This window comes from Panicum virgatum, chromosome 5K, assembly GCF_016808335.1.
Source record: "Panicum virgatum strain AP13 chromosome 5K, P.virgatum_v5, whole genome shotgun sequence".
In the NCBI taxonomy this organism is placed as follows: domain Eukaryota; kingdom Viridiplantae; phylum Streptophyta; class Magnoliopsida; order Poales; family Poaceae; genus Panicum; species Panicum virgatum.
The window spans coordinates 19,842,170-19,857,815 of NC_053140.1; the positions used below are offsets into that span (position 1 = coordinate 19,842,170).

At 40.4% G+C, this 15,646-nt stretch overlaps 1 protein-coding gene across 1 annotated transcript; it reads left to right on the top strand.

Moving 5' to 3' along the window:
* Positions 1 to 4,215: 4,215 nt before the first annotated feature.
* LOC120706856 (putative disease resistance protein RGA3) lies at positions 4,216 to 12,519 on the top strand. The gene is made up of 2 exons (XM_039991583.1): positions 4,216 to 4,353; positions 8,547 to 12,519. Exons 1-2 carry the CDS (start codon positions 4,255 to 4,257, stop codon positions 12,321 to 12,323), a joined length of 3,876 nt encoding a protein of 1,291 aa, XP_039847517.1. The 5' UTR covers positions 4,216 to 4,254; the 3' UTR covers positions 12,324 to 12,519.
* Positions 12,520 to 15,646: the final 3,127 nt, after the last annotated feature.

Here is a 15,646-nt window from a genome sequence, read left to right on the forward strand (position 1 = left end):
CTTACGTGCTGTTTTTAATGCTTTACGTGATGCACGTTTATTTGGTAACCTTGACAAGTGCACCTTTTGCACGGATCGAGTCTCTTTTCTTGGCTATGTTGTTACTCCACAGGGAATTGAGGTGGATGAGACTAAAATTGAAGCCATAAAGAGTTGGCCGGTTCCCCAGACCGTCACACAGGTGAGGAGTTTTCTTGGTCTTGCAGGATTTTATCGCCGCTTTGTCAAAGATTTCAGCACCATTGCTGCGCCACTGCATGAGTTGACAAAGAAGGGTGTGGTGTTCCGTTGGGGAAAGGCACATGAGGAGTCCTTTTGCACTTTGAAGGACAAGCTTACACATGCTCCTTTGCTGCAACTTCCAAATTTCGGTAAGACTTTTGAGCTTGAATGCGATGCTAGTGGAGTTGGCATTGGAGGTGTCTTGATGCAAGAAGGTAAACCCATTGCTTACTTTAGCGAGAAATTGCATGGCCCTGTTTTGAATTACTCTACGTATGATAAAGAATTGTATGCACTTGTACGTTCTTTAGAGACGTGGCGTCATTATTTATGGCCTAAGGAATTTGTTATTCACTCCGATCATGAATCGCTTAAGTATCTTCGTTCTCAAAATAATCTGAATCGTAGACATGCTAAGTGGGTTGAATTCATTGAATCTTTTTCTTATATTATCAAACACAAGAAAGGGAAGGATAATGTGATTGCCGATGCTTTGTCTAGACGTTATACTATGCTGTCCCAACTTGATTGTCGGATTTTTGGACTTGAATCGATTAAAGAACAATATGCGCTAGACCCTGATTTTAATGAGGTGTTGCTGAATTGTAAAGAGGGACGTACATGGAACAAGTTTGTGATAAATGATGGATTTGTGTTTAGAGCTAACCGCATATGCATTCCAGTTGGTTCTGTTCGTCTTTTGTTGATGCAGGAAGCGCATGGTGGAGGTTTGATGGGACATTTTGGTGCGAAGAAGACAGAGGATGTTCTGGCCACACACTTCTTTTGGCCAAGGATGAGGAGAGACGTTGAGCGGTTCGTGGCTCGCTGTAATACATGTCAAAAAGCTAAGTCGCGCTTGAACCCACATGGTTTGTATATGCCTCTTCCTATTCCTTCGGTTCCGTGGGCGGATATTTCTATGGACTTTGTTTTGGGATTGCCTCGGACGAAGAGGGGGAGTGATAGCGTTTTTGTTGTGGTCGATCGTTTTTCCAAGATGGCACATTTTATACCTTGTCATAAAACAGATGATGCCATTCATATTGCTAACCTCTTTTTTAAAGAGATTGTTCGCTTGCACGGTATGCCTTCCACTATTGTTTCAAATCGTGATGCAAAATTCTTGAGTCATTTTTGGCGCACGCTATGGAACAAATTGGGGACAAAGTTGCTGTTTTCTACAACATGTCATCCCCAAACTGATGGACAAACAGAGGTGGTGAATAGAACATTGTCTACGATGCTGCGAGCAATATTGAAGCAAAATTTGAAGATGTGGGAAGAGTGTTTGCCGCATGTGGAGTTTGCATATAATCGGGCGGAACACTCCACCACCAAGGTAAGTCCTTTTCAGGTAGTGTATGGTTTTAACCCTCGTGCTCCCATTGATCTTTTGCCTCTACCTACTACTGAGCGTGTACATAGTGATGCTAAAGAGCGTGCTGATTTTATTTTAAAATTACATGCTTCAACCAAAGAGAACATTGAAAAGATGACTGAGAAATATAGAATTGCTGGTAGTCGAGGTAGAAAGGAAGTTAAACTTGAACCGGGTGATTTAGTTTGGTTGCATTTGAGAAAAGAAAGATTTCCAGATTTGAGAAAGTCTAAATTGATGCCATGTGCTGCTGGACCATATAAAATTTTGGAAAAGATTAATGATAACGCATATAAACTTGAGTTGCCCCCAGAGTTTGGGGTTAGTCCCACTTTTAACATTTCCGATTTGAAGCCATATTTTGGAGAAGAAGATGAGCTTGAGTCAAGGACGACTCCAATTCAAGAGGGGGAGGATGATGAGGATATCACTCCTACGGATACAAACGACACTCCTCAAGATGATATACAAGGTCCTATTACTCGCGCACGTGCTCGACAATTGAACTTACAGGTGAGTTCGTTCCTAAGTAATGTTTATTGTGAATCTGAGAATAGATTACTACCTAATGACTTAATTGTACTTAGGAACAAAGGAGAGGACCAGCAAGGGTGTGGAGAAGGCCTTGGAGGCGTGGAGGACCAGCAAGGACGTCCGGATCAAGATGGAGGCCCAAACCGATTCGACTTCGTTTCAGTTTCGGACTCCAGGAACAGGCCGCACTAAAACGGACGCCCAGGTTGCATACGGAGTCGGATTTGGGCGCACTTGATATGGATGGAAAGATAATTTCAAGACGCTTCCAATGGCTCTGGTTTCAGGCTCAAATTCATCCGGAGTCGATGGGAATCGTCTGTGTAAGTTGGCGTCCAGAATCTGTCCCGGTGCTGCGTCACTGTTTTTGGGCCGATGGCCCGTGTATCGTGTTGGAGCCCAATAGGGGCGCGTCCAGGAGGTCTTGCGCGACCTAAACCCTTATTAATAGCCGCCGCCGCCATCGTGAGACTTGGGTTTTGCTTAGATTCATTCTGTCAAGAACAGTTGTCGCCGTTCATCGGTTTGTGAAACCCCAACTTGTGAGATTAATCATTCATCTGCAGAGTCACTCTATTTGAGCTGCGTTTCTTTCGAGTTCTTGCTTGTGTTCTTCGTTGCGCTTGCAGGGATTAGCCTTCTTGGCGAGGTCAACTGGGTTGTGACACGGTTGATAACCAGAGGAGTTGTGGTGCTAAGATTGCTGGATTCGGGTCTTAGGATCTGAAGCTGGATCGGTGTGTCTCGCTCCGCCTACAACGAGAATTATCCAGAACCTGACGGAAGATCGGGAACCCACGTCCCCATTATGCTTAGTACATGACGAAGTTTGAGATCGTCATGGATACTGTTTTATGACGGTTTTTTGGTGATCTATGATGAAATCGTCATGGATCAACAGTACTAGTAGTAGTGACAATTTCACCATGATTATCTTGTCATGTCATTACAAATGCTGACATGCCACTGTATTTAATGTGTATGAAACCTCTATGAAACTTGCTCTAAAATTAGTCTTATAGCTTTTAAATTCTCTCTTGGGAGGCCGTCACTAAATGACTCAGCCCACTATTATTTAAAATAATAAAACAAATAGCCACATAAATGACACAAAAAGCATGAAACTTTGGTAATCTCTGCTGAGTAGTAGCGTATGCCATCTCCTCCACCACAATACCACAGCCCCGCTTCACGGACTATGTAGGAGTCTGTATAAACTGTTATACTGACTAACCATCAGTTGGTGTAAAGTTTTACCGACTACGTAGAAGATTTTTATCGAGTAACAGTTTATCGGTAATTCTCTACTTTCAATTATCCCCGTCCGACGCTATTTTTGTGTTCTGGTACAGTGCGCTAACCATCTGAATTATTATTTGGTTCTCATGATTTACATACCTTTGCATTAAATTAAATCTAGAAATGCTAACTATTTCAACCAAAGAACACATTAAAATAAGAGCCATCTGTCACTCTAATCTTTAATATCCTCGCGCCGGTAGATGCATCACACACGCCTGTCGATGCTCGTCTGGTTCGTCACGCCACCTTTTGTTAATGCGGCCGGCTACGACTGCGTTGAGTATTTTATGTTAAAAAAATATATAGTTTTCTCAACTTGCCATTCCGCGTCCTCATCGTTGTTGGTCAAAATCGCAAGCAACCTTCGAGGAGAGAAGAATCAGTAGAGCTGCTCCAAGAACTTCTCGATCTTCTGCCTTTGTCAGATCGTAGACACTACTACAACGATGTCCGGATCTCCCCCATTGCCATCGTCTCCTCCCCAAGAAGCGGGGACGCCAGGAAACCTTGTGCCGCCGGATCTCCCCCGGGGCTACCGTTTCCACCCAACTGATGCTGAGCTGATCAACCACCACCTGAAGCCGAAGTTGCTTGGCCAACAAACGCATGGAAAAAGCATAATTCCTGAGGTTGACCTTCGCAAGGTGGAGCCATGGGATTTGCCCGAGACGTCACGACTGGATACAAGTGAATGGTATGTCTTCAACCTGAGGCACCGAGCGGGCTTGAGCAGCCGGGTTGATCGAGCAACACCGGGCGGATACTGGAAATCAGTAGGGAAGGAAAGGGCGGTTAAGGACGACGGTAATAATAGGATGGTGATTGGGATGAAGAAGACTTTTTGCCATTATACGGGGAAGGCACCGAAGGGTACCAGGAATAAAGACTGGATTATGCACGAGTACCGCGTTGAGGTATGAATGGTCTCTTCCTTTCCGTTTCGTGTGATACAGTCTCTCTCTTCTTTTCTTTTTCTTATTTTGAAATGGACAATTTTCCATTGCAACCTGATGCTAGAGAAATCGCTAGCAACAAGCTCATTTACAAGTCTGGAGCTTTACTATACATTAGCTCCGGCCACTTCAGCAGCACCTAGCCACCAACCATGCTGCTAGACCGTGAGCAACATAATTACAGGTTCTCTGACCATACATGATATATCTTGCAGAAATTAAAATTTAAAGGTAACAAAATGCTTCAGCTCCCATACATTATATTATTCCCGACGGTAGAATGATCATAACTCATAATCCCTTCCCTCACATGAGTAATCATGATAGCATCTATCTCTAGGACAATGTTTGCTACTCCCTTTTCAATTTGCAGCCTCTGGACCCCTCTTAAGCAGGCTAATAATTCAACATCAGTGTTCAACATTGCCACATCTATATCCGGGCATTTCCAGCGCTAGCTCCTTCAATCTTTGTGGCTTCTCCTTTGTACTGGGCATACAGTAGTGATTCACATAAGTTACTCCTAGGGATGCGTCCCACCCACACAAGTGCGAATAGGAGCGGTATTACTAATTAGTAGGAGTGATGTGCCTAGCTCTTGCAGCTAAAAATCAATTTGTAGAAGTAACATGCCCAATTAGTGCCATCAAACCACCGTACATGTTCTAGTAGGAGCAGTATAATACTACTTAGATGAGTGTAATATAGGAAATTAAAGAAAAAGAACGGCGGACTAGTAGTACATTTTTGTCAAAGTGGCCGAGTTAGCCGAGCATCCACCCATACGCAGCGATTGCAGAACTGCAGAAGGCGATGCTGCCCCCACCTTCGCCACCCTCCACATGATGTCGAGGCCTTGGAGCTCGTTGTCCGCCCATGATGCGAACTTGGTGATGGATGCCGGGTCTATTGTACTACTAAAAAAGGATTTTTAGAGCAAGTAAAAATGTATTTCTAGAAATGTATGCAGTACTCGTTCCTAACTCTTGCAGCTAAAAATCGATTTGTAGGAACCAATAATGTGCCTGTTACTACAAATGCATTTGTAGGGACAGTTCATGGTGTCACCTGCACCTACAATAACCCATCCCTACAAATCAAATTCTAAAAATTTAAAAAAAATAGAAAAAGTTTGAAAATAATCTATCTATAAAAAGTTGAAACAATTAAAACTCTTTCTCACCAAGATTAGACCCATACCCCTCACGAAGGCCCCACTTATCAGGTCCAAAAATTTTAACGAAAGAGGATGGAGTCCCATTTTTTAATAGCACGAAAATATTTTCACCAAAATTCTAATTCTTTTTACACCAAGCGTTAGTCTACCCACCTCTTGTACCCGCATATTACTTTTCTTTCTTTATAAGACACTTTACTTTCTTTCCATATGCATTCAACCATAATTCCTACCATTATTTATTTTGAAAGGATAATAATTGATATTATTGTTTTATGGAAGGAAAAGAAAGACATGTATTATTTTTGGAAGGAAAGTCATTGCTTGATGGAATGAAAATTAAATATGTGCCTGTGGTACCATACATCTTCACTAGTAAAATTAAAAATAAAAAAATATCTCGACCAATCTGCCACCACCACAAGCCCCTCTACCACTGAGGTACTATTTTTTTGACAAAATATGCACAGTTGTATAAACCGAGGTTCAAACCACTTCTCAAGTCTCGTACGTACCCTCCTCTTCACCACAGTACAGTCACCTATGCATTTATAAGATATGCTATTCTTTTATATTAGCTCTGAAATTAATTTGTAGGGGCAGGTGACGTCATCACACGCCCCAAAAAGTATTTTTTATTTTATTCCAAAACTTTATTTAAATCTTTAAATATAGCATAACAAATAAAAAATAAAACTTCTATACTATGGTTATTATGAACTAAAGATATGGAGAAAAAAATAAGATTGTGGAAACTTGACAATGCAACTTGAGTTCTATGAGATAGTATATAGTCATAGGCTTATGTAGGGCAAAACTAGTAAGTGATCTTGTGATCCTAAATGATCTTAAATGAATAATGTATAAATCAAAAAATTTAGATCTTACCACTACAACTTTGATATGGAACTACTCTACATCTGAGGTTGTTTGAAAATAAATTAGAACTTGTAGATTTTGAAACTACATAATTTATAATAATTTTTGGACTATTAAATGATATTAAATAAAAAAATATCAACTATAAATTTTATATCTTTCCAAACTCTACAATTTGATATAAAGTTTGTCTTCATCCAAGATTATATGAAAAAATTATGATGTTTTTTTGTGTGAGACCATTTATAGGAGCAGGTAATGCTATCATCGCCCCTAAAAAGTGACACCATCATCCGCCCCTAGAAATAGTGGCCATTTTCTAGGGGTGGGTGATGGCATCACGCGTCTCTAAAAATTAATTTTCAGGGGTGGGTGATGGCGTCATCTGCCAGTAAAAGTGGTGGCCATTTTTAGGGACGGGTGACACCATCATCCACCTCTAAAAATGCAATTTCTGGGGCGGGTCAGTAGCTCTGATTCCCTTGTAGGAGCGGGTTATTTTTTGATCCATCCCTAAAAAGGGAACACATCAGGTGCAAACCAACCTCTTTATGAAAACTATGCAAACTTAGATCTGTACCACCGGATCAACATACAAGGGGCATAGGGAGGGGGGTAATTTTACAATTAACAGCCCGTTCTTGGATTAGCTAATCACACTTTTGCAAATCCCCTCCCCCTCTCCATGCACACTTCCCTTGGATGTTGATCCGGTGGTTCATATCTAAGTTTGCATAGTTTTCACAGAAAAGTTGGTTTGCACCTGATATGTTCCCCCTAAAAAATGGGGTATTTCTACGAATCGTTTTACCGGTGGGCTTGCCGTCAGTTGAAGACGAGAACGCGGGGAGGACGTTTGTGGAATTTAGCGTTGTATACATGTGCTCCAAAGAAAACCAGTGCATGGTATATATATCGTAGACATGGATAAGTATATAGCCTTGAGGACACCCTTTATTTTGATGGTCTCTGACTATCCAAGTCCGGGTAGGGGGACCGCTTAAGCATTTTGTTGAGGTAAATTTGTGCGGCCGTTTTTATGGGATTTAAAGAGGATGTAACCCTTCAAAAAAGAGAACCAATTAAGCAACTTGATGTCTTCCTGAATCAGCTGGAACACTTGGTGCGGGCGCAAATTCTTGTCTCAAAAACTCTACGATTTCACTCCTTCCAAATGATTGGAGTGAGGAAAATATCTAAGCATGTCATACACACCCTCCAGTAGTAGTCTCCCTGTAGGTCAACTTTTTTAGCACTGGTCTGCCCTTCTCCACTGGCTCTATTTAGCATAGTTTGTGATTGTTGCACAACGTTTTTTTGTGGAAAAAGATGGCTGTACTACAAAATTCTATGGTTTCACACAGCTTCTGCTTTATCTGTGAAACATTGATTAATAGGCCTAGGGATGAATATGGATCCGATACAGATGGATATATACAAATAAGAATACACATATTTGTTTTTTACTTGGATCTGGATTTGGATACGAATAGTGTCAAATGTGCTGGATATTGATATCCAACCTATTCATATCTCATATATCCCACTTGAGTATTCGGGTACGGATACGGTACAGATATTGAATACCCGGTTATAGGAACGGTTTATTTCATTTAGTCTCTGAACCCATCAGTCGGACAGATAGACGGAATATATCCGTACCATTTTCATCCCTAAATAAGCTGCATAAAAGATGTTCTATGCCTTCTTTCTGAATATAATGTCGTCTCTTGATCCAAGTTCCCTTTTATTGCCTTCAAGTTCACCTATCTTCCTCGGTTTCTCGGTACAAACAATGGTAGTCCTGATGTTTATGGGCCGCCATTGGCCCTGGTATATTGTTTGACATCCAGATCATTCTATCACACAAAAAATTCCGATTAAAAAAGATTTCCATTACATATGTGTCTAATGGAACCAACTAAATTCAACTCATTGTTATGCTACACTTCCTTCGAACATTTCATATTTTCTGCAAATTTATTACTTCAAATTGATGTTCTTTTTTTTCAAACAATGCAATATTTATGGTTTGCTCTCAAATAATCATGATCTTTCCTAAACCATTTATATTTCGTGGTAACTGTTCTAAATTTAGGGGCGGCAATGGGAGGACCTTTTCAAAGTTCGTGGTGAGTATGTGCTTTGTCGGATATTCATCAAAAAGCAGGCAACAGTTTCAACATTTTCACAGCCAGAACAGCAGGGCCATTATATTGATGATTTTTTAAGTTCTGGACAATTGGACGCCTATGGAACAAGGGAACTAGACAATTGGACTTCTATGGAACTAGGGAACTTGGCTACAGAGAATGATGCTGTGCGGCCTGCCAGTGACCAACAAGAGAGACCAAGTCCTATTGAAGACGGGTGGGTGCCATACTTGTCAACACAAATGGACCACATAGATAATTATTTATTGCAGAGCTGCGGTGTGCTTTTGGAAGAAACATGTGCTAGTATTGTCATGAAAAAAGACGACGATGCACCAGATCAGTCTAAAAGCTCTGGTTCTTCCACTTTGCTTGCTAGTGCGAAAGGCCATTTTAATCTGACTGATGACTTGCAGGAAGAGGCTACAGATCAGTGGAATTTTACAAACAATTCACCATTGGACTTCTTGAAATATCGTCATCCATGCTTGTATGCTTCTAGCGAGAACATTTTTGGTAGAGAGGAGGTATATGAGAAGGTGATTCAGATACTGCTGCAACCAGTTGATTCATCCGAACCTAGCAATGAATATAGATATAGTAGTTTAAGTCCTGTTTGTAGTAAGAGAGCAAGGAAACAAGATATGGGCGTGTTGTCTATCATTGGGGAAGCAGGGTTTGGGAAAACACATCTGACTAAGTTTATCTACAATGATCCAAGAGTTGATAACTATTTCCATTTGAAAATGTGGATCCATATGTCAGACTTTGATGTTACTTTATTGATTGAAGAGATAGTGAAATGTGTCACTGGGTGTAACCAGTCATTCTTGAACCAAAATGCTCTTCAAGAAATTCTGAAGGAGAATATCATGTCGCGCAGATTTCTAGTCGTACTTGACGGCATGTGGCCTGAGGCCGAGGATATTTTAGATTGGTCTGAATGGCAGAAATTTTGCACGCAACTAAAATTCGGAATGGAAGGGAGCAAACTCTTGGTGACTACTAGATCCCAGAAGGTAGGGGAATTAGTAGCTACAATGGGTGCAATTCTGTTGAATGGTCTACCGGATGATTCATATTGGTCATTTTTTGATTCACGTGCTTTGGCTCTTGAGTGTGCAAATGAAGATAATGTTTTGGAGAAGGTTAAAGGGATTGCTGTGAAGTTAAAAGGATCCCTACTTGCAGCTGAAGTTCTAGGAGGCCTTCTAAGGTCCTATGCAGTGCAGTACAATACTATGGTGGATCGTATTCTGCAGTCACTGCAGGAAGAAAACGTCACATTGGCAGCCCTTCAGTTTGGTTACCATTGTATTCCCTCGCATCTGAAAGTGTGTTTGTTGCTTTGCTCTCTCTTTCCCAAATCTTACCATTTTGATAAAGACCTTTTGGTTGATATCTTTACAGTGGTGGCTAACTGTGTTTCACCTGTGGGGAATCCTGACAAGGAAGATCTTGGGGCAGATTATTTTGTTGATTTGATGGCAAGCTGTTTTCTACAGAAAGCTCCACTCTTGCTAGATCACTTTGTCATCCATGATCTTTTGCATGATATGCTACGATCAGCTTCATCAGAAGAAAATGTCCGAATAACAAATGGAAAATCTGAGATCCTAAAAACTGTCCATCATTTGTCGGTGTGGGCCGATGATCTGGAATTGAGAAACTTAATGGAACTGGGAAACCAAAAACAATTGGTTTCCCTTTTAGTACTGAAGAAACTAAAAGTTAAATTAGATACTATTATTCATTTTTGGTGCAATCATCTTACTAAGCTTCATTGGTTGAATCTAAGCGGTTGCGTCATAACAGTGCTGCCAGAAAACATTGGTAACCTCAAGTTTCTTCGATTCCTTGATGTGTCTTACACTAGAATTGTGAGTTTGCCTGATGGATTGTGTTATCTTCACAATCTAATGATTCTTAGAGTCTTGGACTGTCCTCTGGAAGCATTTCCCCCAAGGTTCAATAATCTTATCAACCTGCGGAAACTGTACGCAAGAAGTGCAATGTTCTCGAAGATATTCAAGATCGGGAATTTAACTTCTTTAAGGGATCTGCCACTATTTGTAGTCAGCGCAATGCCTGGATACAGGATTGAAGAACTGGAAGGGCTAAAGCACCTGCATGGAAGCTTACACGTTAGAAGTCTTGAGAATATTAAAGACACGGGTGAAGCAACTAGAGCTAAACTGAGTGACAAGCAGTACATTGATAAGCTAGTTCTAGAATGGTCTTCAAGAAGAGTGGCCAGTTCGTGCCGCAGAGACTTCGGCCTTGATGAGGAGGTGCTCGAGGCGCTACAGCCACATCCCAATCTTAAGCTATTGCAACTTACACATTACTTTGGCAGTACCATACCTACCTGGTTAACCACAGATAAGTTACTTTTCCTACGTGGAGTTTGGCTTGAAAATTGCTGTAATCTCCTGGATATACCTAGTCTTCCTTCATCTATTACTGAACTGAAACTTATCAATGTGGGACTGCACTCTCTTCCTTTGTTATGGGAAGAAAGTGAAGAACTTACAGATTTTGACAGAATCAAAACTACGAGTAGCATAAAGAGCACATTGTTGTCCAGGGTGCACATAGAATGCTGTCCAAATTTAAGTAATATTGACGATTGGCTTCTTCCGCATCACCTACCAGCTCTCAGGTCCATACAAGTCAGTGGCTGCTATGATCTATCATCAGTTCCTGTAGAGAGATTCAGTGGATTCACACATCTTGAGAAGCTGGAGATATTTGATTGCCCGAACCTCGTCGCATGTTGTCAGATGAGCCTACCTTCCTCTATCAAACAGCTTTCTATTGGTCGGTGTGGCGATCTGGATAGATCATTTCCGAACTGCCTCTCAAATGTTACCTCCTTGACTTCATTAAGCATGAAAAATTGCCCGCGTATCACATCTCTTCCATGGAAAAGATTTCAAGGCTACAATAGTCTTGAGAAGCTGGAAATCGTGGATTGTCCAAACATTACTGATTCAGAAAAGTTTGTTTTACCAACCTCAGTCAGATGCCTTATACTGAATTCCTGTGGTGATTTTGTAAAGTCCCTTCCTGGTTGCCTGGAAAATCTTACTTCTTTGACTACCTTGGAGATCCGAAACTGTCCTCACATAACAGAGCTCCCCTTTCAGATATTGCAGCACTTGACAGCACTAAGATATTTTACTCTGGAGAACTGTGATGAATTGAGATTGTTGGAGCTGCCATGTTTCTTGTATTTGAAGTCCTTTTCCATCTTAAATTGTTCTAAACTGAATGATCCTGAGATGATAGTATCCGAAGATGATGAGGAACAGACAAATTTCCCGGCACTGGAGTCTCTGTTGGTGGACAAAACATCTGTAATCCAACTTCCTTGCTTGTGGAAGCGCTCTCGCTCAATCCTCAAGTTAGAAATAAATGGTTCGTCTGAGGAGCAAATATTCACTGGAGACAGAAAGGAATGGTTTCGAAGTCTGAGCTCACTGCAAGAGTTATGCATCCACAATTGCATTAACCTTCAGTCCTTGCCTGAAGTGTTGTCAAGCACGCCTTCCCTGAGAATGCTGCGCATATATGGTTGTCCCAAGTTAACTTACTTATCTGAAGATTCGTTGCCACGCTCCCTTAGGTCTTTAGCATTCAGCAACTGCAATCCTGTACTGATGGCGCAGCTGGCAGATGTCAAATCAAGGATGAAATACAGAGATTACTCTGACAATTGAGTTTTTATATGGAGCAATTAGTTGAAATCCATTTATTACTCTGCTGCAGCCCCTGTAAATGAATGTTATTAAACCATCTCGATCATCTTGTAAACTAGTAACCACTTTTTAATCAATTTGGTAACTATCTTGTTGTTTTTTTACTTCAATGTTTAGCAAGTAAGCGGCATATTTACTTCCTTTGTACTTCTCTGTAACAGGGAAAGATTAACCACAAGTTTACAGCTAGTCTATCATGAATGCTGCTGTTATGTTCAACTCTATGTTTAGCTCAGTAGGCCAGTCTCTGAATATGTCATTTGAAGTTATTTCAGGCGTCTCATATTACCTGTAAAGGATATTTCCGAACTCCGATATTAATGTGATCTAGAGAATTAAGTTGAATCTGATGGAATGGAATGCAATGTGTGTTTTAGTGGCATGCTGCTACCAGTACACTATGGTAACATTTATAGTTCAAGCGCGATCCCATCAATCAGACACTAATAAATAGCCATGCCGTTTGAGTTCTTTCATTAGCCTATTTTATTTTTTTCACCGGCATGTAAAATAGAAAAGTAAGGAAATGAAAAACAGTGAAATAGGAAAATGGCATGGTAAACGATGGTAATTTTTTTGGGAAATGTTGCAACTTCGTATAGCCTCGTACGGAGAAAATCCAAATCGAGTTTCTTAAAACCTGCTAGCTCCTGCTTGCACGGACGCAACTCACGGAGCTCTCACCTCACGCCTCCGGGTATGGCCACGTTGACAACAAGAAAGCATGTGAGAACACAGCGTGAGAGCAGGCCGCAGGGAGCAGGCCCCCACATCTCTTCCCTCCCCCAAGCCTTTCTCTCAAGCATACATCCAAACAAAAAATGATCTATTTTACAAACTAATTATCCAAATTAAATTTTGATTACACCATTGTGTTTGTTACGTTGAGATCTCAAAAACTAGACCACACTTGACTATATTTGGGTAATGTTTTTTTAAAATATTTTTTTATTTATTCCAAAATAATTTTTTTCTAAAATATTTATTTATTCTAAATCTAAAATAATTTCTTGTTCTGGAATTTTTTTTATTCTGAGACGATGGAATACATTCGGAACATTTCTTTTTGTTGAATCTTTTTTTTTTTGCTTTCCAACAATTTATATTATTTAGGTATACAATATTTGTAATGAAATTTGTTCTAGCTTCACCACTAAATTAAAAAATCATCCAAATATATTTAAATGCAGATCTTATTTTAAGATCTAATCAAATGAAATATAATAATATAAATTATATCATATTTGAAAGTATTGTTTATAATATACGCTTCTTTTACCGAGTGCATATGCTATTCTTAATTGACGTGTCCATACGCGGGTTGTAGCTGTTCCCGCTATACATGGGTTGTGCATGTAGCATTGGTGGGAGTCATGCTCTGTGAAAAGATAGCACCTTGACGAGCATGCTGAGAATAGAAGTCTCCTTCCTTCTTCACGGGATCATCGCGGTTCCTTGTCCGGTCGTCCCTATCTACGCCGCTACTTAAGCTCGATGCGAGGAATGGAGGGAGGCATCGGCACGAGGTCGAACGCCAACAAGAAGCTTGTGTGGAGACACGTGGAGGAGAAGGTAGATAAGGCGCACCGGTGTGCAATGGGAATACCCGGTCCTTAATCCAGTACTTCCTCCACCATATGAGATAGAGAAAATTTCCTATATGGCCTTTTAAAGTGAGCTCTTCTGTCCTTGGTCTCTTTTTTTAAAAAAAACTTCCCTATATGATCCCTTAACTTCATTTTCTCCCTAATCTGGCCATCCTATTAGTTTTGAGTGTTAGCGGTGTAATCAGCCATGTGAAAAGTTTATTTTACCCCTATTTGTATTTTCATAACCAAATATTGCTGCTATGATGGAAGTGAGGTAATCAAATGTTGCTGATTTTTTACTCATTATTACTCCATGTTAACATCATTGTTTATGCTCATGTAGCGGGGTAAAATGGTTTTTTCACGTGGTTGCTAATGCTGTGGACACCCAAAATTAACGGAAGGGTCAGATTAGGGAGAAAATGAAGTTAAAGGGTCATATATAGAAGTTTTGAAAAAAGGGGTCGAGAAGAGAAGGGCCAACTTTAAAAGAACCATATAGAGAAGTTTTGACTTGTCTTTGATGTTTATTTTTGCAGGCGAGGTGTAGGTACTTCAGGAGCACCAAGAGGAGGCCCAATATATATATTATTCTAATTTATTGTGACCGAGGTATTTTCAACCATGCTTCACACTATTATTGTGGTAGTTCTAATCAGAGTGCTTTTTGGTCGTGCTTTTAGTTATCTAAGTTATATGGGCAACCTGAATAATGTTATCTCTATGTGAACTATTATCGTTGCCACTGCCAACAGAAATAATATCTTGATTTAGTTTTAAATTTGCTCCAATGTATTAACTTTTTTCTTGCCATGTATGTATGTGTTGCACGTCTTCGATTAACCGGTGGAATTGTGTGCAAATATTAGGTGATCCTTTCCCAATTTATCATATCTCAACTTTACATCACTATTAAAAATTGAATCCATTTGCATTTATTTTTTCTCCTACATACTAAAGATACCCAAAATGTTAAGATCGTAATAGGGCGCGCAAAGCAGAATTCATCCGGCTCGGCGAAACACAGCGACCGTCCTGGGGAAAAAATCAATGGGGACAATCCCCAAAGTATTTCAAAACATCTATCACTTGCTTATTTCAAAACATCCACATGTATTTTCAGATAAAACGATTCACTGTACATGATAGTTAGAATACTTTGTCAGGAAGAGCAGTCAACTCTAGAATGGTACAAAATTTGTCATTAATTCAGCTCCAAAGTTGCAGCTTTGACATTCCTAAGAAATCAGCAAACATTCCATCTTCTGCAACGGTTTCATCTCATTCTCCTTGAGAGCAGTTTCTGTGCGCGCATGGGCATGTGCCCATTGAGATGCTTAGCCATTGGATAGGAAGATAGCGGTGGAGATTGACTGAGTGAGGCTAACGGAAGTTAACGGAGAGTTAGGCAAAAAGCACCTTTTGGCAGGGTATGGGCATACCGTAAGGGCAACCTGCTTCTCTCATTATTCCACCCGTGACCAGCTTGCTGAAAAAGACACCACGAAAGATGCATGCAGCTGACTCTCCTACTAATCAGGATCTTATTCTTGTGCAGGACATTCGGCTCCTAGTTGTGGTTCGAATTAGATCATTTCTGGCATTCAGTTTTTTCATATTTTATCATCTAATTCCCAATTGCATCTGACAAGAGCAGCAACCAGCTCCTGTTCTTGTCAGATTGATTCATGTTCA

Coding starts and splice junctions, on each gene's coding strand:
- LOC120706856 (XM_039991583.1), top strand. CDS start 4,255: ATGGTGATTGGGATGAAGAAGACTTTTTGCCATTATACGGGGAAGGCA. Junction 4,354..8,546: donor TGCACGAGTACCGCGTTGAG/GTATGAATGGTC, acceptor TTCTAAATTTAG/GGGCGGCAATGGGAGGACCT.